We start from the raw sequence: 22,468 nt of genomic DNA, 5'->3' as shown, positions 1-22,468 counted from the left end.
TTCCTAATTGACAGGTTAAGACTTAATTTCTGGAGGATATTGAAACTGCAATTAGATTGGGTATTAAGCCCCAGTTTGGTGACTTGGCCTAAATGACTCCAATTTGGGCCTGTGATTTTTCGTTTTAACACTAGTAAGTAAAATGTTTCCTAAATTCTGTGAGTGTTTCTAGCAAATTAATCAAACCTGAGGAGGGGGTTGTGGGAAACTCTGGTCTTTAGCCTGTTGGTCAGAAGCACAGGTAACAATCTGGGCTTGCAATTGACAGTCTTTTTACTTTTTTGAAGACTTTATTTTTTTGAGAGAGAGTACAAAGGAAGAGTGAGAGGGAGAAGCAGACTTCCCACTGAGCAAAGAGCTGGATGTGGGACTCGATCTCAGGACCCTGAGATCATGATCTGAGCTGTAGGCCGACACTTAACTGACTGAGCCACCCAGGTGCTCTTGAAATTGATAGTCTTATGGAACTGAGCCCTTAACCTGTTGAAGTCTCATGCTATCTCCAGGTAGATAGTGTCAGAATTGAGTTAAGTGGTAGGACACCCAGCTGTTTGTCTGGAGCCTTTGTTATTGTTGTGGGGAAACCCTGAAACACCCCCTCCATCCCCATGTTGGAATTGGAAGTGCAGATCCCTTTTACCTTGTAAAATAACATACTCACAGGTTCCTGAGATTAGTACACAGACATCTTTTGGGGGCCATTATTCTGCCTACCACAGATGATATTGGAAGCACTACAGTTTTTTGTTTGCTTGTTTGTTTAGAAAGGGGTTCTAGAAAACAAAAAAAGAGGGGGACCAGCCCAAACAGCCTCTCTTTATGCATGTTTCTCACTGGCAATTCAAAGTGCTGAGTACCCAGGGGCTGTGCAAAAAAATTACACGACTAATTAGAAACTAGGAAGTATCCATAGCTGACTGTAAATATTTATTGGATGGATGATTAAAAAGTACAGTGAGATTAGAGGTGCTTTAACTGGCAGCAGCTCCCCACAGGAGTGTTTAGGATCTCTTGGGGACAAATAAGAGCATTTCCTATAATTTCTTATCTGTCATTATGTTATACATTTGCAAACTTTAGAGAGAAGTAATAGAGATTAGAAGAAAATGATATTAATAATCAAATAATGTTTCAGAGTTGCTCAGTGAATGCTGTTTGACCAGGGTAAATCTACAGATATTTTTCTACTGGCCTACCTTCCTTTGGTATAGATGATTCACCTAACTTTCCAATTGATCTTCATTGGTTTCTCCCTCTCCCAGCTTCCATGAGTGTTGGTTAATAAAGTATGAATAGTACTGAAATGCAGGAGAGAATTTATGCATTTGTCATTGGTACCACACTCCCCTGGCTTTGATAGAAGATAACTTGGGCCCTGGGTCAGAGGACTCCGTCATTTCCACTTTCCTAGAGATCTACTTCCCTGTGACTGGACTGGACCCAAAACTCAGTAGGCCTGTAACAAATATTTGTGGCTTGATAGATTGGGTTAATCGTCTGTGAACAAGTAGTTCAGAACAGATGAACTTCATCTCACGTCTTACATGGGATTCTTCAGAAGCAAGTTCTGCAATGAGGACTCGTGTGCAAGTCATATGGGATTCTTCAGAAGCAAGTTCTGCAATGAGGACTCGTGTGCAAGCCGTATGTTAAAGAGGAACTTCTGAGAGAAACAGGTACCAGTGTTGGAGAGATAGGATGGGGAGAGGAAGAAGCCAAGCAAAGCAGTGACTTTCAGCAGAGACCCAGCTTCTGCCAGAACCCACAGAGAGGCCTAGAGTTGAAATTATATCTCAAAGCTAGTTACTTTTTCCAGGGAAGGGAGAAGGGCTTTATATTTTAGTCCCAGTCACTAGTGGGGTGTGAACTCCCAGGCATGTCCAGTTCTCAGTAAAGTGGGCAAAGTGTCTTCAGCAGCCCAAGGGATGGCCTCTGAAGAGAGTCACAGGTGCTCGCTGTTAAAAGCAAAAACATAGAAGATGGAAGGGCACAGAAATGGTCAGAGATCCGAGGGGATCTAGAGAAGCCCCAACGGCATTCACCACAGCTTTTTGTAGCCCTACAGTTGTAGAAATATTACTGCGAAGTGACAATGTATCCATATATGTATGTGCAAAAATTCACATTTTGAGAATTTTGAAAGAGAGACACCCCTGTACTTGAGATACAGTTGCCCTTAATAAATATAGTTTTGCTCCCAAGAAATAAATTTTTTCAGTGATAAATCTGGCTCTACATTACCATGGTATATATAATTTCTACATTCAAAAAATGCCATTTTGTTGTTTCTAAGGGTATTTCTGATTTTTCTAATCCAATTCTACTATTTCTGTAGAATTGGATAAGAAAAATGCAGTTGACTACATGCTAGATCCAAATGTTGTCTTTCTGATCAGTTATGGTATTAATTTGGTTTAATATTGATGTTTTGGACATTATTCATGGCATGATTAAAAAACCATAAAAATAAAACTTGAAGCATATGTTCTTTGTCTCATTTATGAACAAATATCTCCACAATTAAAGAAAAAATTACTGAAAATAAAAGAAACTGAAGAGGTCCATCTCCTCATGATCCTGAAACCAGTGAGGGCAGAATGGTCCCTCAGAAGACTAAGACATTTCATATATAAAACTTTAAGTTAATCTGGTTTCCAGTGAAGGCAGGTCAAAAAGGCACTGGAAAGCAACGCGAAGTGTTGGTTTTGGATCATTTTAATGCTAAAACACATATTTAAGCCATTTACACAAGATAAACCAACAATTTTTTTTGGCCAAGAGCCTGCCAATTATGATGTTAAAAGAGCAGCATAAGAAACCATGAGTTGTTTGGATGTAATTTGAACCTGTTCTTTGGACCAGCAAAATTGTGAAAGACCAACATATTCCTGTTTAGGACCAGCCTGTTTCTGTAGATTTATGAAGCTTCTGTGTATCAAAACTACTCTTGGAGCTGTTTATCTTTGTCTAGAAAGTGACTGGTAGTTATGAAGATAACCATTTGGCCAATATAGTTACAAACAAGATGTAATAATTCAAATCACTTAGAAACAACAATGACTTATTATTAAATATATCACATGTACTTCCAATAATAATGAGGATGTTTCATGATGATGGTGATCATGAGGAGAAGATGGAAAAGGAGAAGGAGGAGGAGGCAGGGGAGAGGGGGACGTGGGAGAGAGGAGATGGATGATACTCTGCCATGCTTTTTTATGCTACTAGGGTGCTCTGGGGCCTTTTTACTTGCTCTTCCTTCTGCCCCAAACTTGTTGTTCCAGATTTTGACATGGTTGGTTCCCTTCTTCACTGAGATATAATCCCAAAGTCATGTCCACCATGATGCTTTCCTAGGACTGATCTGATAATGTATTCTCTGACACACAAAAATGCTCTATGATATTGCTCTGTTTTATATTCTTTGTAGCACTCATCACTAACAAAATTTATTTTGTCCACTTACGTTTTTACTTATTTGCTGTGTGTCTCCTCTAGGCTCACTACTCTTAATATATGGAGGCCTTTGACTCATATCCAGCCCCTTTCCTTTGCCATCCCTGGTTCCATCCTGTGCCATGAGGGGCCCTTGTACATCATGCGTATGGACAAGCCAGCTGGTCCATCCAAGCCCCATTCAACATACCACCATGCCTATAAAGGTGAGCTATGGCATGACAAAAAGAGGACTGGTTGCAATTTACTTTGAAATTCATTTTTAAAAATGAGATAGATTTTTGCCTGGGTAGAGAAATAGCTAGATATATGATAAAGCAAGTACAGTTAAATGTAAATGGTAGAATCTAAGTGGTAGAGATATAGGTACCTGCTTTTTTATTTTTTAAGTTTTCTGTATGCTTGGAAATTTTCACCATACAAAGTTGGAAGAAACACAGAAAAATAAAAGAGTTGGTTTGGAAGTCAGATCTATGGTTTAGAAAAATCTATTGGTTTGGAAGCCAGAAGGTCCCAGCTCTGCTACTCACTAGCAGAGCTAATGTTAGACAAATCCCAAACACTGTGAGAATTATATTAAAAAGAAATAGTTTGACTATGTATCAGTCAGGACTCTTTTGGTTGGAAGTGACAGAAAGCAATCTGAAAGTAGCTGAGAAAGAGGTTAGTACACATACCTGGGAGGGAGAAGCCTTCAAACTAGACCATTTGAAATTTCTCTCCATCTCTTCTTTTTATGTGATGGCCTTTCCCAACACATAGTTTTTCCAACTCCATTTGGACTTTTTCCATGCAACAGGGAAAGGGAATGACCACAGATATTCTCTCTTTCCAATTTAGTAACCCCACATATAAAAGAAGATTCTCTGTCTTGGGGCACTTGGCTGGCTCAGTTGGTAGAGCATATGACTCTTGATCTTGGGGTCATGAGTTTGAGACCCACATTGTGCATAGAGACTATTTTAAAAAATTAAAAAAAATAAAGAGGACCCCGTCTCTCTAAAAATCTATAATATAAGATTTAAATCTAAAATATAAAATCTATAATTTTGATTGGCCTGGAATGAGTCATGAGCATATACTTATAGCTCCCGGGTGGTATGTGATTAGCTATACTTGGATCATGTGTTCATACCTGCTCCAGACTATGGCTGGAAGACCCAGCAAAGCCACATAAAACGGGAATAGGAATCAGTCTCTATAGTCCAAAGAATATTGTTACCAGGGGGAAAAAAGAGGAGAACTTGGAGAGAGAAAAGAAGATGCCTATTATATAGCCTGGGCTCTAAGGAGTCTTCTAGTGTTAATATTTTGAAAATGCTGACCAGACTGCTAGGTACCCAGTAGATGCTCAGAAAGTATTTGTTCAATGAAAGAATATGTTAAGAAGCCATGAAAATGACAAATTACTTAAAATATTAGTAATGGGAAAGTTCTCTAGAGATCAGCTAGCCTAACCCCTTCATTTCACAGATTAAGGAAAATGAGACCCAAAGAAGTTAAGTGATATTCCCAAAGACATGTGGTTACTTCTAGAACTCAAGCATCCTGTTCTCCTATACTGCCTCTCCATCTTTCTTTAAAGCATTCTTATTTCAAACAGATTCCTTTTGCCCCTCAGCTTTCAGTAAACTAACCATCAGCTAATGCCACCCAGACATCCTGATAACAAAGAAAATAGAGGCTAAAAATTACAAAGAAAAGGAAAAGGGAAAAAAAAAACTACCTTTGTTTAATTGTTATTCTAATGAGTTAAGCTGTGCATTCAACACAGGAAGGCTCTTCTAACAGAAAAAAGACAGATCCATTGGCTGCCCCCACAGACAGCTCGTGGATAAAAGTGTGTTTACACAGCTGGATTGGTCCAGGGGGAGCCAAGGCTGAAAACAGTCGGTGAGCAGGCTGATGGCAGGTGACAGCTGGGAGCATCTGTTTCCCATTAGAGACACTAGGCTACAATAGTGCTGTCCTCTGACCCTTGGGTCCAGCTTCCCTGGGGGACTGGGTGTGTTCCCAGGTCTCAGGTGCTGACAGCCAATTTACTTGCTAACACATCCTAAGGGTTCTCATGGGTTAAAATGGCTCTAGTCTGGGATTTGGAAGTGAAGCTCAGAATTCAGATAGGGTGGGTGAAGTTATTTATGTTCAGCTCCTAAAGTGAAATTTAATTCTGTAGTAAAAACTGTCAGAGAATAGGTCATTCATTTCCTTCCTTAAGCTTCCTTCCTCCCTCTCTCCCTTTCCTCCCTTCTTCCTTTCCTTCCTTCCTTCCTTCCTTTCTTTTCTCTTTAACTAAGCAAGAAGAAAATGCTACTCTTAATTTTGTAGGAAAGCAGAATTATGCTGCTCCTAACTACTACTCTACAGCAGTTAGCCACATTGGCCAGCATCTTGAAAAAGATCTGTCCTATCTGCAAAATGATCTTCATAGGAATGAATATTAGACTTTGACTATAACCAAAAGATATGACTGGATGAAGGATGCTAGCTTTTGTTTGGTTTGCCCTGAATATAGACCCTGAGACAAGAACTCAGGTGCAGGACGTTTTTTGGGAAGTGGTTGCCGGAAGCCCAAGTGAGGACTATGAGGCATAAGGCGGGGTGGCAGGAAATGCTAAAGATGCTTCATCACTTGCGGCCTGTAGACAAGCACAGCTCAGTACCTTGAGAACTCTGCGAAGTTTACAGGAATGACTTTCAGAATTGGGCTGAAGGACAGAAGGTGCAGGGTTGAAACCCGTCTTTGGTTGAGGGCTGCCCTCGGGAGCGTTAATGCCCAAGCACAGCCTGGAATTGTTTCATTGCATGATGGCTGAGAAAGCTACTGTGCATTGGAAATGGCCTGGGGCCAGAAAGCAGAAAGCCAGGGAAGCTGACAGTGCAAGTTGGAGCTGCCTGCTAGAGCTGAAATCAGAGCCAAGGAGATGTGGTAGGGACACTAGAGGCATCTGCTAACAAAATGTGAGCAGCCAGAAAAAACCCAGATAACTACAGAGTAATTTGTGGTTGGAAAATGAGATGCCATTACACTATCCTCTCTGCTTTTGTACATCTTTGAAAATTTCCACAATAGGTAAAAAAAAAATAGTTATAGCTTAATATATAAATTACTTTCCTTCAGTATCATCCTCACACTTAAGAGAAACATTGCAAAAGAAGCTAAATAACCCATTTCTCTTCCAAATACTGTCAGGCACATTCTTCTTTGTAAAGATTATAAAGGTGGAGACATGTTATTGGTTCTAAACAATATAAAATATTAAGTTAATAATTCCAAACAAACAATTTGCTTTACATTTGCTGGAATTGCATTGAATTCACAGAAGTAGACAATAGAGCCTAGGTAGATATTAAAATTATAAGGAAGGGAAAGACCCTGACTGGTCCTCTTATTTTAAAAAGAGTGACAAAGGGGCGCCTGGGTGGCTCAGTCGTTAAGCGTCTGCCTTCGGCTCAGGTCATGATCTCAGGGTCCTGGGATCAAGCCCCGCATCGGGCTCCCTGCTCAGCGGGAAGCCTGCTTCTCCCTCTCCCACTCCCCCTGCTTGTGTTCCCTCTCTCGCTGTGTCTCCTTCTGTCAAATAAATAAATAAAATCTTTAAATAAATAAATAAATAAATAAAAAGAGTGACAAAGTTACACTCAAAGCATCCTGAACACTGAGCATCTACTGTTTTCCCAGCCTACGATCCATGCACGTCCCCTGCTCTTTTTCCTCAATTAGTTTTTATCTTGGGGTTTGGAAAAAGGGGAACAGGGAGATGGAGATTTTTCTTGAAGGAGATAAAGTAGTAGAGGATTTTCTTTTATATTTAACAGTTTCAGTGAATTGATTAGCTAGATAACTGTCATCCTTAATATTTCAAAAGACCTGAGAGCAATTGCACTGACACAGGTTAGAAATTTGAAAAGGGGCACCTGGGTGACACAGTCAGTTAAGCATCTGCCTTTGGCTCAGGGCATGACCACAGGGTCCTGGGATTGAGCCCCACGTCATCGGGCTCCCTGCTCAGTGGGGATCCTACTTCTCCCTCTCCCTCTGCTGCTCCCCCTACCTGTGCGCTCTCTCTGTCAAATAAAGAAATAAATAAAATCTTAAAAAAAAAAGAAATTTGAAAAATTGACTCTGAAGGCAGGTTAGACAGAATTTTGTTACTTCCACTTAAACTGCCAGGAGACGGCAAGAGTGGTTTCTGGGCTGGATGCCCAAGATAAAGGTGGGCAGAGCGGGATTGGGAGTGATTGTCATTCGTAGCTAAATCCTGGGAACACAGCAGGTAACAGTGTTGCCCAAGAAATGGAAGGGAGCCTATCTATGCATTTAAATTAAATTAAATTAATTAATTCATTTACTTATTTATAATTTTTTATTTGAGTATAGTTGACACTCTATGTTACATTAGTTTCAGATGTACAACATAGTGCGCTATCTATGCATTTTAAAAATCCAAACATCTTGGGGTGCCTGGGTGGCTCAGTTGGTTAAGCGACTGCCTTCGGCTCAGGTCATGATCCTGGAGTCCCAGGATCGAGTCCCGCATCGGGCTCCCTGCTCGGCAGGGAGTCTGCTTCTCCCTCTGACCCTCCTCCCTCTCATGCTCTCTGTCTCTCATTCTCTCTGTCTCAAATAAAATAAATAAAATCTTTTAAAAAAAAAATCCAAACATCTTTTCTTCTATTTCTACCTGTTCCATTTAATATTGCTGTGTAAAAAACCACTCCACATCCAATGACATAAAAGGACAACGACTTTATTATGCTTATAGATTCTGTGGGTTAGGAATTTAAGCAGGGCACCCTGGAGATGGTTTGCATCTGCTCCCCAAAGCCTGGGCTGAACTTTTTGGTCGTATGTAATTGGGACCCCTTTCTCTGGCTTTCAACGACATCTTCCTCAGTTTCTTTTGTGCCTTGGTGCAGCCTCCTCAAGGCCTTTTAGATTTCTGACATTCTCCTTCAGGATCCTCTCCCACCCTTGCTGCTTCACATAGTCTCAAAGCCAATGCCACATGTTTTACTCTTGTTATGTTCTTTTGTTATGTTTTGTTATGGTATTTATCCACTTCCAGGTAACAAAATCTGTTCCAGTTACTACTGTCATGTAATAAATGCTTACTCTTACTATTACCATGTAATAACCTTTCCCTTCCACCCCTAGAAGTCACTGGTAGAAAAATAAAGAAAAAAACTCCAGGTTACCTATGGTGGGAGAGTGCAAAACAGAGAGGAGAGATGACTAGTTAGTGAGGATAAGGTGGGCGAACTGGAGGCAATGGAGCTGTCCAGAACCATGTGGTTATCCTCCTAGTCACTGATAGCTTTCCTTAGGCTTTCAGTGTCAGGGCCATGGCATGATACCCTCAGTATAAGAGCTGGTGAACTGTGGCTCAGTTGTTGGAGCCTGTGATCAAGTACTACTAGTAGTGTAAACCTAGTGATGTAAAACAAAAGCCATTTTATTGCATTATTATGATCAAAATTTGGAAAGAGCAAGTGGAGATGGCTTGTTTCTGCTCATGATTGCTAAGCTGGGAAGACTCAAAGGCTGGAAATTAATCCATGGCTGAGGACTGGAATCTCCTGAAGGCCCATTCAATTACATGTCTGGCTGTTGGTGGTGGCTGCAGCTGGGACCTTATCTGGAGTTGTTGGTCACAACATCTATACTTGGTTTTCCCATGTGGCTGCTTGAGCTTCCCCAGAGCATGGTGGCTGGGATTTAAAAGCCAGCATTGCAAGAGAGAATTGCAAAGAACCTTCAGTGCTCTTGCAACCTTCCTTAGAAGTCACCTGGTGTGGTTTCTGCTATACTCACAAGTTGGCTCAGATTCAAGGGTAGGGAACATAGATAGATACACCTCTAGATGGGAGGAGTATCAAAGTCTCATCATTCAAAGGAGCATGTGAGGTGGACAATGTTGTGTTGCAGCCATTTCAGGAAAATAATCTGCTGCACTGTCATATACCAAAAACAGTAAGATGACCTATTACAAATATAGAACATTCTGTGCTTACTGGTGATATGTCAAATCCTTTACCATAAAAAGTAAATAGTATAGATATCAGAGGATTAGAGACTAAGTCTGTGGAAATAAAGACAACTCTGTAAACCTGTCATGAGAATCTTAGGCTCAGAACTTGGGGTCCCTAAAGTCAACATCTATTTCTTCTTGAATAATTCTTCTGGAATTACCTTCTTCCTCCTGCATTGTAGTCTTAATAAATATTTTGGTTCATGGTAAATTTTCTCAGTTTGGGTTTATCTGAAAATATCCTCAGTACATTCTAATTCCTGAATGCTTGTTTAGCTGGGTAAACAATTCTAGGTTGACATTTCTTCAGTACTTTGGAAATATTTTTTCAGGAATTCAAAAATACCATTTTCATCTTCTATTTTCAATTGTCAAACTGTGACATCTCCTTTCAGTCTAATCATTTCTTTGTAGGTGTTTGTCTCTGCTTGCTTTTAAAATATTTTTGTCTTTGATCTTCTAAAATTTCAGTATAATGTGTCTAGGTTTAGATTTCTTTTATTTATCCAGCTTGACATTCATGAGCTTCCTGAATCTGAGAGTTTCTGTTTTTCATCAGTTCTGGATAATATCTATTATCCCTTAAAATACTTCCTCTTCCTTGTTCATTTCATTTTTTTTATGTTCTTGGAATTCTAATGTTACGTATATTAGACATTCTATCCCTACCATTCTATCTTCCACATCTATTACATTCTCATCCATACTTTCCATCTCTTTGTCTCTCTGATCCTCATTCTGGGTAATTTCTTTATACCTACCTTCCAATTTGCTTAATTTTTTCTCAGCTTGTGTCTAAGTAATGTTTAACTCATCTACTGTGGGTTTTTTTTTAATGAACAATTTTGTATTTCTAGGTCTTTATTTATTTTTCAATTCTATCAGATAATTTATGGTATTTTCTTAATCTTTGCTTGGTTTTCTACTCCCTCACTTATTTTTTTCTACTCCCCACTTATTTTTTAAAACATTTAAGAAATATTTACTTTATATTCTTTATCTGATGACTTCAAAACCAGAAGCCTATGAGATCAAAGTTCACTCTCTCCTGTTTCTGTTCTTACTAAAGGTTTTTTGTGTGTATCTGTTTGTTACCTTATGGGCTTAAAAACCCAAACCTTAGGCTCCTGCTATATGTAAGTGCTCTCAGTAGAGATGAGCCTTCAGCACTGGCATCCTACTCTGGATTCTCCATTGTTTTTGGTCTCTGGGGATTTCCTTCTGGCTGAGCACAAGGTTACTTACTGTATTTTATCCAGCATTTTTAACTGTTCTGTCATTATTGATATAAATAATAAAAGTGATTTCACCCCTAACTCAATCCAATCTTATTTCTATTAGTAGCTTCATTGATACATAATCTTTTAACCATTTTCCACATACACTGTCTATGTATATATATGTAAATATAGATAACAATACACAGACATGCATACATAAATGGGATGTAGAATATTATTTTGGATTTTTTAATCATGTGTTTGATAGCTTTTCATCTGAGTACTTAAAAAATGGTTGCATCATATCGCTTGCATTTTTATAATTCAAGTTTCCAATTTTTTTTTCTTTTTTCCTACATGAGCTATGCTTCAATAAACTTCCTTGAGCTGTGCCAAGCTCATAGAAATTATTTGATAAATATATTTTACATGAATATATATGTATATATATATCTTGGTGCACATATGGAAATATTATAGACAGACTCCTAAAAGTGGATCTTCTGGGTCAAAGGGTAAGCACATCTAAAATTGCGGTAGATGACCATCAAATTGTCCCCCCTAAATTTGTGCAAATCTTTATTCCACCAGCAATGAACAAGAGTGAATGTTTTCTCAATCCTCTCTAACAGGATATAGTATCAGTCTTAAAATTTTATATAATCAGATCGAAGAGGACTGCTGTCTATTTTTATCTGTAATTAAAATAATTTTTTTTTCCCCCCCCGGTAAGGTGGAACATCTTTTCCTAAATTATACCTCTAGTGAGGGCCCAGGTCATGTTAAGCTTCTGATCTGGGGACCATACTTAAGAGCTACTACTTTACTTCTTTCAATCTCTGGTTTCTAAAACAGGTTTAAAGCTGGTTATTTGTTAAAGGTCTCATGTTAATAGTTACAAGGAAACATTAAAGGGATTACATTGTTACTGGTCTTGATCTTAGAAGCTAGATGGTAAAAGAAAGGCCACCCACACTTTGATTCTCCCAAGGGCAGGTCTGGCTCCCACCTCCTACACGGAATCCCGGCAGAGCTCTAGTTTTCCCTACTGTATCGGGGGGACTGCAAGAATGGAAAAAAATTAAGCTCTGAAGTGACACCTCAATAATCATGGCTACTTTAACTTCATTTCGTATCATATCGCTCGTCTGCCAACCACTTGGATCCGTACAGTCACAACAGGCCGGCTCATTAAGAGTCTGCGTGAGAACAGACTAGCAACGGCGCCTGCGCAGCTCAGAATGAGGTTCCAGGTAAAGTTTTCGTGCAACTTCAGCGGCCAGGTGAATTCGAAAGCAGTGGGCAGAGTCAGAGCCCCGCGTAGGCGTATGCTTCCGGCCACGTGGCTACGCGCATGCCCAATGGGAAAGCTTGACGTCAGCCCCGCTTCCTCACCCTGGCAACGGGCGGGTGACTACTTCCGGTGCTGTGAGGGCTCGGGGCTGACGCGGGTGAGTGTCCCTCTTTCTCACGCTGTCCGCGCCGCTGCCGGCGCTGCGGCGCTTCCTCTGTCCAGGCCCATACGCTCGCTGGGACATCCTCTTCGGGGCCGGGAGGGGGCGGCGCGCAGGATGCCCACTGCCTGGGGCGGTGCTGAAGGAGCGGATCCGGGACGTCCCTCGACCCCTCGGTCGCGCGTGGCGCCCGTGCGGGTCCCCGAAGCCTTGGCTCCAGCTTGGCAGTCTCATTCCCTCTCCGGGGAAGGGACTGTCTGTGTGCGGGCAGTCCTCGCTGTCCTTCACTCACTTCGCAGTCGCGGGCTGCGGGGTTCTACGAGTCGGAGGCTCGCAGAGCCCCGAGGGTGTGCACCCTAGTCCTGCGTGGCCGGCTGGGGTCAAAGCAGCCCCGTGGTGTTATAGCTAGCGGCCTGGTTAGAGTCTCTCAGGACATTAGCATTTACTGCTCAGGAGGCGGAGGAGGAAAGGACCAAGAAGATGGAGAAGGAGCAGCTGGAGAGGAGGGTGGAAAACAGGAGCTGGAGGTGCCCTGGAAATAGAGGGCATCGTGTTTCCGGAAGGAGGGAATAACTTGACTCGCCTCTGTAGGGGAGGGGAAATGAAAAGGTATTTTCGGGACCATGTGACTGAGATCCTTGAATACTAAGCTAAGGAATTTTTATGCACTCGGGAGTTTAGTAATTTCCTTTTTTGTTTGTTTTAAATAAAGCTCCCCCCCATTTGTAAAACGCAGTGCGTGCTTATTAATGAATATCTGGAAAATGCAGGAATAATTAAAAAGAGATCACCTGTAATTTCACCAACCCAGCATTTTGATCCCTTTCTTTCTAATTTTATAGCATTTTTAACCTATTTATGATCATAGTGTGTGTAAAATATGATTATAACCAAAAAGTATAATTTTTGTACATGGCATCCATTGCATAGATTGATCTTTTATTAAGATATAATTCACATACCATAAACCCACCCTTTTAAATTGTAAATTTCAGTAGTTTTTACTATATTCATAAAGTTGGGCACCTATCACCGCTAATTCCAGAACATTTTTGTCATCTCCAAAGGAAACTGTACTCATAGTCACTTCCCATTTGATCCCCCAGTCCTTGGCAACCACTAATTAGATACTCCCCTCCCCTTGTTCCCCCAGTCCCTAGCAGCCACTAATCTACTTCTGTGTCTGTAGATATTCCTATTCTGAACATTTCTGGTAAATGGAATTATAGAATATGTGGCCTTTTGTGTCTGCCTTCTTTTACTTAGCATGTTTTTAAGGTTCATCCATGTTGTATTTTGTATCAGTACTTCATTCCTTTTTATGGCTGAATAATATTCCATTATAGGAATATGCCACATTTTGTTTATCCATCATCAGTTAATGGACATTTGAGTTGTTTAATCTTTTTTACTATTATGAATAATTCTGCTGTAAACATCCATGTACAGGTTTTTGTGTGGATATGTTTACATTTCTCTTAGATATATATCTAGGAGTGGAATTGCTGGGTCATATGGTAACTGTTTAGCTTTTTGAGGAACCGCCAGATGTTTTCGAGAGTGGCCTGCACCAGCAGGATATGAGAGTTCTGATTTCTCCATATCCTTGTTAAACTTATTATCTGTCTTTTGAGTTATAGCTGTGATGTTGGTACCTCAGGTGGTTTTGATTTCCATTTCCCTGTTGGATGGTAATGTTGAGCATCTTTTCCTATGCTTCTCAGCCCTTTGTGTATCTTTGGAGAAATGTCAATCCAATTCCTTTGCTCATTTTTATATTGAATTTTTAAAAACTTTGATATTGTATGAGTTCTTTATATAGTCTGGATACAAGTCCCTTATCACATGTACTGTTTGTGGTGTTTTTTCCATTTTCTCTCATTTTGTGGGGTTTCTTTATACTTTTTTGAATAGTGTTCTTTTAAGTACAAACATTTAAACTTTTGATGAATGCTAATTTATATTTTCTTTGATTGGTTGTGCTTTTGGTATCATATCTAAAACAATTGCCAAATCCAAAATGATGAAGATTTACTACTATCTCTTTTCCTAAGAGTTTTACAGTTTTAGCTCTTACATTGAGTTCTTGATCTATGTGGATCAAGGAATAGGTAGGTAGGAATAGGTAGGAATCCAGGTTCATTCCTTGTATGTGCCTGTTTTTTTCCATCACCATTTTTTGAAAAGACTATCCTTTCCCTATTTAATTTTTTTTTTTTTTAAGGGGGGCAGAGGAAAAGGGAGAGAGAGAATCTTAAACAGGCTCCACACCCAGTGAGGAGCCTGATGTGGAGCTTGATCTCACAACTCTGAGATCATGACCTGAGCCAAAATCAAGAGTTGGACGCCTAACCGACTGAGCCACCCTTGCGCCCCTATCCTTTCCCTGTTTAATGGTCTTGGCACCCTTGTTGAAAACCAGTTGACCATAAATAATATAGGTTATCATTTTTTTAACCATTTCTCTACGTTGGGCATTTAGATCACTTCCAGATTTTTGTTTTTCTAAATTATCCTGTGTTAAACACAGCATAACAGGCATAAGGCTTTTCTGTTTTTGAAGTTATTTTGGTAGAAAGTGTTCTCAGAAGTGAAATTACTGGGTCAAAGATGAAATGAGTGTGTTTTGGAGCTCATTGAATGAGGCATTGAACCTTCAATGTCAAGATGTTAAGAGCAACAGAATGCTTCTTTATTCATCAGTTGCTATAGCTTAAGGGCTGGATTTCTATAAAAGCCTTTTGCTGTAAGATGGATGGATTCCCTGACTTACTATTCTTTGACTGCTTCTAAGAGACTAAGTAAATCTAGAGTGAAAAACTTCAACACCAGGGGCAAACAGGATGTCATAATTTTCTATAAAGAAAAAAAAAGTGTCATTACACGCAGTAGGAAAATAAGTCTTTGAGAGAACTGGGGTTGAAATTTAGACCTTAAATCAGTGCCTTGAAAGTCCCTGGAGCAAAAACGATGTTTTATTCTTAGTTTCTCTTCTGACCTTGATAATCAGGTTAATTTGCATTCATCTTAGTTTCAGAGATGGCTAACTTAAATCTGTGTTTAGTAGATAGTACCTGGTTAAAAAAAAAAAAAAATCAAATGCAAAAGGCTATTAGGAGAAGATCACGTTTCCTTTTCTTTTCTTTTTTATTTTATGTTTCCTTTTCATTTTGCCCCTCATTCTCCCAGTTCTCCTTAGGGGTATCCATGGTACTATTGTTACTTGCGTTTGTATGGACTAGTTCATACATAGATTATCTCTGGAAAGATAGTATATACAAAATTAAACATTTTAAGGATTTTGATACTTCCTGACAAATTCATTTTCAAAATGGTTACTTATATCAGTTTATGGTGGCAATACAGGGCTAGTTAGAAGATTCCATTTTTGTTTATATTTCTTTGAATATTCTTTCCTTGATATTGGATATCCAGTTTATATTTCCTCTTGCGTGTATTGTCTGCTCATGTCTTTTGACATGCTGTTCATTTTGATTGGAGTTGTCCTTTATGAGATTTATTTTGGCAGCCTTTTGTAGTTGGTTGTTTTACAATAGTCTGGATTTGGGGAGCAAAGTTAAAATGCTTTTTGTAACATGCTAAGCGGTATGTGAACTGAACAAGGGTCGAGGCAGTAGGGAAAAGGAAGTTAAATGCTTGAGGGAGAAATTTATAAGATTTGGAAAGTGCATCCAGTCCAAGATGACTTCCAGGTGAGTTAGAAAGGGATTAGTGCTATTAAAAATAAGGAGTGATGTGGAAAGAACTAGATTTCTGTGGAAAAATGAGATTGTTTTGGGTGGATAAACTGAGGTTTCTAGAGGGGAGGGGGGTGGGGGATGGGTTAGCCTGGTGATGGGTATTAAAGAGGGCACAGACTGAATGGAGCACTGGGTGTTATACGCAAACAATAAATCATGGAACACTGCATCAAAAACTAATGATGTATGGTGATTAACATAACATAATAAAAAAAAAAAGAGAAAAAGAATGAAGAGGATCCAGGTTGAGCTAAGCTATCCTGGAGACTTGCGGCTAGAGCTCAAGAGACAGAAGATAGTTACAAATAATCTGATTTACTGAGAGAGGATTGTTTTAAAAGGTTGGCAGTGGATGAAATTGCTGAAGGAGACATTTGAGAATAGGCCTGTGGACGGGGAGTCATGTAAGAGGACAAAGTTGAGAAGGATCAGGGGGGTCATAAAGAACTGGGATGGTAGATTGGCATACTTGCCAAGAAGATGGGGATTTAGATAACAAAGGCTGCAAGCAGCAGAGTAAGAAAAGGTCATTAGGTTTGGTAACTTGGAAAAGATACACTTATGGGAAAAGATACAGTTTATGGGAAGCAGGAAATTTGTTTTTTTCCAAACAGCTTTATTAATTTATTAATTTATCCACTTAAAGTGTACTTTAAGTGGTATTTAGTATATTCAGAATTGTGCAACCATCACACAACCAATTTTAGAACATTTTTATTGCCACCAAAAGAAAGCCTGCCCCCATTAGCAGTCACTCTCCAATTCCCCTTTAGCTTCCCAGCCCAAGGCAACAATTAATTTACATTCTGTCTCTTTAGATTTGCCTACTCTGGATATTTCACATAAATGGAAACATATAGTATGTGGCCTTTCATGTCTGACTTCTTTCACTGTTTTCAGGGTTCATTCATGCCATAGTATGTATCAGTACTTAATTATTATTATTATTTTTTTATGGCTAGTTAATGTTCCGTTGTATGAATATACCACATTTTGTTTAACCATTATCGGTTCATGGACATTTGAGTTGTTAGCACTTTTTGACTATTATGAATAATTCTGCCATAAACATCCATGTACAATTTTTTTGTGTGGACATGTTTTTAGTTCTCTTGGGTGTATATACCTACGAGTGAAATTACTGGGTCATATGCTAACTCTATGTTTAATTTTTGATGCAGGTTTGCAGAGGATGGACAAGTTGCCAGTGTTTTAGAAACAATAAAATGAATTTTAAAATCATCACTAGTAGTAAATTGCAAAATGTCCATTTTCAAGTATATTATTCAGAAGTAAAGGCATTATAAAAAATGAGCTATACAATTGTTTTCTGTTATGTAAAAACTATAACATGCTTATAAATTTCCTTTCATTGGAAACCTTGTGTGTTGAATGTTACCTCAAAGCTTAGCTGAAATGTTAGACATTTTTCTTGCAGATCAGTATGTTGATGTAAGTATGCTTCATCAGTTTCAAATAATGATTTGTAATAATGAAGTGAGTACAAATTTGATAAAAAATAATCCTAGGGATATTTGATGTTAATCTACAGTAATGATTTATTTTTTACTCCTTAGTCTGAACTGTAGAGATCAAATACTATGATTTTTTTTTTTTTTAATTTGAATTACCTGTAGTTCGTGTGGCCTCAGAAATTCAAGATCCAGAAAAACAAAAGCAAAAACAGAAAAACAAAACAAAAACTTTTTGGGCCAGTATTGTTGGTTGGCTATGTTTTTGTCCATTCCTGCCCTAGGTGGGATGAGTGTTGAGAACCTTCAGCATATGGTATTTTCCCTCTTACTGAAGTTTTTTTTTTTTTTATTTTTTTTTATTTTTATTTTTTTAAAGATTTTATTTATTCATTCATGAAAGACAGGCAGAGGGAGAAGCAGGCTCCCAGGGAGCAGGGAGCCCGATGTGGGACTCGATCCCAGGACCCCGGGGTCACGACCTGAGCCGAAGGCAGACGCTTAACCATCTGAGCCACCCAGGCGCCCCTCTTACTGAAGTTTTTAAGTGAGATCTTATAGGCTTGCTCTATTTTGGAACTTGGATTTAGCTAGTTACTTCATGTTTCCATAAATAAATAAATGAATAAAAAAGTTTTTTTGGAAAGTAATATGTTTAGATTTTTCAATATTGAAAAGTATAAACAATGAACCATAAAATTTCCATTCCACTTTTGTCCATCAGTCATTCAAATCTTTGGGTGACCACTATTATTTTTGGGCGTATTCTTCCAGATTTGTACTTTGCATATATACTTAGCTGTATTATTTTTTTCTCCCCTCCCTCAAAATATGGCATTGCATGTATTTCTGTACTGTGCCTTTTTTACTTATATATCTGTAAGGTTAGTCAATCTATATATGTATATCAAGAATATTCTCATTTTTTCCAGTGGCTGCTTTTATTTTAACCACTTACATCAAGACATATTGTTGGTTCATATCTTTACTATTACAAATAATCCTTCAGTGTGCATTTGTAATTTTGATTGATTTTGCCAGATTGCCCTTGTTGAGTTCTGTCATCTTATGCTGCTATTAACAGTGTATGAGAACTCCTGTTTCTCAATAGCCTCAAAACGTGGTGTCATTTTGATGTTGGTCAACCCAAGTTAAAAAATGGCATTTGGGTGTAGTTTTATTTTGTATCTTTCTTTTGAGTGAGGTTTAGCATCTTTTGATCTATTTAAACTGTTATACAATTTTTCTGTTAACTGGGATTTGCCCATTTGCCCTTTGTTGTCTTATTTTTAGTCATTTGTTGGAACTCTTTATTTATTAGGTAGGTCAGACCTTTAATGGGCTTAAACAAAAACTAATGTTGGATTAGAAGTTGCTTCATTTCTAATTGAAATCGAAACATTCCACTAACCACTGGGAGTTGAGGCCAGAGTTGTACATTGCATAGCCTGTCTATTTAAATTTCTTTCCCAGTCCTGCAGAACTTTGGGGGTCAACATTTTTGGAGGAGTTTATGGAGATGACATGATATTCTAAATAAATATATTTCAGATAGTCTCTGAGGGATGGTAGATTGCTCAAGAAATAGCATATTAATTTATCTTGCACATTTTTTTTTTCAGACAAGCCTGGAAGCAGTGTTTTTAAATCTCTCATATACATGAACATGCCTATTACATCAACCTTATTCATTGTAAAATATAGATGTTTCAGTTTCTTATTTATGAAAAAATGTATCTGATAACAATGAGTCAGTAGCTTGAAGTTTAATAACCCATAATGCTTGGATATTTTTTCGTTTTAACTGAAACTCTTAATTTTCCAAGGCCTGAGTTTTCATTCAACCTATGTTTGTGGGACTAGTGGGCCCAAGCTGATTTCATGGCCTGGTCAGATGTGATGGCATGTATAGGCTGGCAGATGGACTGCTAATCATTTCAATTCCCCTTCGTCAATGACACATGAATACATAGTATTCAAAGTCAAATAACCAAAGAGAAATAACCAAATAGCCATAAGTCAAATAAAAGTAATTGAGGCAGATCCTTGTGAAGTCATTAGAAGAAGATCCATTCTTAGAAAGACAGCTGCCACCACAAAACAAAAACAAAAGCAGGTATTTCAGTTCACTTTTATTTAATCAACATCAGCACTCTTTTGTAATCAGAAGTTTCTTCCTGCATTTGTGAATATATGTTAACATTTTAATACAAGAGCATATATGTATTTTGATTTAAAATTATTTGTCCTTTAAATGAAGTGTTATATAATAAAAATTCAATGGACTCTTTTTAACCAAGAATTAAAAGAAGTTAAAATGCCATATTGCAGTGCTTCTCAGACCATCTCTGGTGTAAAGGACCAACTTTAAAAAATTTTCAATCCATTGTTAACTATTTTACAAAATGCAAAAGAACCAAAACTAAACCCCCCAAAACAAGCTCCAAACAAAACTGAAATATGAAAGATAAAAATAATAGAATATTATGCAGCCATCAAAAATTTGAAATCTTGTTATTTGCAATGATGTGGATGGAACTAGAGGGTATTATGCTAAGTGAAATAGAGAAAGACAATTCTCATGTGATCTCACTCATATGTGGAATTTAAGAAACAAGGCAGAAGATCATAGGGGAAGAGAAGAAAAAAATGAAACAAGACGAAACCAGAGAGGGAGACAAACCATCAGAGACTCTTAATCTTAGGAAACAAACTGAGGGTTGCTGGAGGAGAGGGAGGGTCGGGGGATGGGGTTGAGAGGTGATGGATACGGGGGAGGGTATATGTTGTAATGAGCACTGGGTATTATATAAGACTGATGAATCACAGACCAGTACCCCTGGAACAAATAATACATTATATGTTAATTAATTGAATTTAAATAAAAAAAGAATAAGCAAGATAAAAATAAAAGCTCAATTTTATTACATTTAATAGGTAGAGTTGCTTCAAAAATATAATTAAAAAAAGGAAATAGAAAAAATTATAAGAAGTATACACATTGTTGAAAATGTGTATAGAAAGCAATTAATATATTAATAAAATAAGTCTCTTGCAGACTGGTAACAAGCCCTGGTCTGCAGACCACACTTTGAGTAACACCACTTTTTTGAATTAGGCAGCTAAGTCACTTTTTATGTGACTATTTATGTTTTATATTGGCAAAGAAAGACTTGCGTCCCTCCCTACTTCTCAGTTTAGAATAAGGTCTAGATTTTACCTACCATTGTGAATCTCGGTGTCTTACTGTGATAATCATTTTATGGTGTGTGTGTGTCAATCGTTTTGAATACCTTAAACTTACATAATGTTATATGTTCATTATATCACAATAAAGCTGGGGGAAAAAAGTAAGCTGCAATCTCAGCTTTACATCAAGTCTTGGTGATATTATCAGCATCACCTGTGATTCTAGAATGTCCCAGAGATTATTAGCATTTGGATTAAAGGGAGTAGAAAGCGATATTGAAGTTATATTGAGGTTTTCTTCAGCGTAAATACAATGAAAGATAGAATATCTTTGGACTCAGTATGAAGTCTTTTTACAATAGTTCTTTTGTTTATATGATTTTAAGCAAGTACTGTGTGGACAGAGATTTCAGTTCTAACCTTTTCATATTCTTTGTATTACTCGGTTAAATAACTTTAAAATTAGGTTTTTGGAAAGTTATCTTTGCACAAATTTGTATAAGTTATGTGTGTTAGTGCAAGAAATATATACCATCTTTGCCTGTTTTTCTTTAGGGCAATTCCTCTCCTGCAGTTACTTTTGGATGGAAGTATGCACTTTTCCCAATAGAAGATGGTAATCTCGGAGAATGACCATGGAGAAGGGGATGAGTTCTGGAGAAGGGCTGCCTTCCAGATCATCTCAGGTTTCGGCTGTTAAAATAACAGTCAAAGAGTTGGAAACAAAGCAGTCCCATAAGGAGAAGCGAGGGGGCTTTGTGTTGGTACATGCAGGTAAGCTCTCAGTGGGCGAGTTGGAAGATGAAAATAATTCTGATTTTTTTTTTCTTGCCTTGAAGTACACTGAGAATTGAATTTCACATCTGGGGGAGGCAAACTGCCAGAGAGGAGTTGGAACCAAAGAGATTGACTTCAATATAGGTCTCTCCTACTTCCTGCTTTAAAGATCTTATAATGACAGCTCTTCCTATGTCTTCTTCACTTCTCTACTCCCATTATTTACTTTTACCCCATATAATAGATGCAGTTAGGTAGTGTTAAAATCAGACAAAGTAATTTCTTAAACTCTGGTTTGTGTTTTTAAAAACGATGCTGCTGAAAAATTTTATTGACCCCATGTTTGACTATGGCTATTTAATTAATTAGTTAATTTATTTATTTTTAAAAGATTTTATTTATTTATTTTCAGAGAGAGACAGAGTTCCGAGTGGGGGGAAGAGGAGGGAGAGGGAGGGAGAGAATCTCAAGCATACTCCATGCTGAGCACGGAGCCCAATGTAGAGCTCCATCCCACGACCCTGAGGTCATGATCACAGCTAAAATCAAGAGTTGGGTGCTTAACTGACTGAGCCACCCAGGCGCCCCAACTATGGCCATTTTAGCATATAATTACACAGCCATAGAACTAATTTGCCTTCTTAATGTTACAAGTGAGGAAGAGAGATTAAGTAGCTTTAGCCCCATGGCTAGTTTGTGCTACAGCCAGGTTGAGACACCCGTAAGTGGGCCCATAGTCCCAGTGTAGTGCTTTTGACAATACAGAGGACCTGGAGAACAGACGCAGTGAAGTTCAACCCCTGGGTCCCTGATCATTGAAGAGTTTGTGTTTCAGAGTAGTGCAGCTCTGCTCAGGTCTGCCCAGCGGGCTTTTTTTTTCTTTTTTAAGTCATTTTTATTTGCTTGTATTTATCTAAAATTCATGACTTCTGTGAAGGGAGAAGGAATGGCTGGATCTCCTTTTAACTTTCCTCAGATAGGCAAGCAGGGTGGAATCAAGATTAACTTTCCTATGGGGTAAGGAGTAGGATTGTTTCTTCTTGTCAAACTGGTGTTGTGCCTGATCATTAACCTTTGGCTATATCTGGACTAGATAACTTGGGAAGT

General features: G+C 38.5%; 1 protein-coding gene across 1 annotated transcript in view; it reads left to right on the top strand.

Annotated features, from left to right (window-relative positions):
- The first annotated feature begins 12,090 nt into the window (after positions 1 to 12,090).
- Positions 12,091 to 22,468, top strand: part of TASP1 (taspase 1) — a 259,816-nt gene continuing 249,438 nt past the window's right edge. The window contains exons 1-2 of the mRNA XM_081832292.1: positions 12,091 to 12,159; positions 21,140 to 21,358. Of these exons, the coding sequence (XP_081688418.1) occupies positions 21,214 to 21,358 (145 nt within the window). The 5' untranslated portion in view covers positions 12,091 to 12,159; positions 21,140 to 21,213. The remainder of the gene's footprint in view (positions 12,160 to 21,139; positions 21,359 to 22,468) is intronic.

This window comes from Leptonychotes weddellii, chromosome 10 (assembly GCF_054177405.1).
Source record: "Leptonychotes weddellii isolate Sample4059 chromosome 10, ASM5417740v2, whole genome shotgun sequence".
Classification (NCBI taxonomy): domain Eukaryota; kingdom Metazoa; phylum Chordata; class Mammalia; order Carnivora; family Phocidae; genus Leptonychotes; species Leptonychotes weddellii.
Note: the sequence above shows the minus strand (reverse complement) of the source record. Positions and strands in the feature narration are given on the sequence as shown.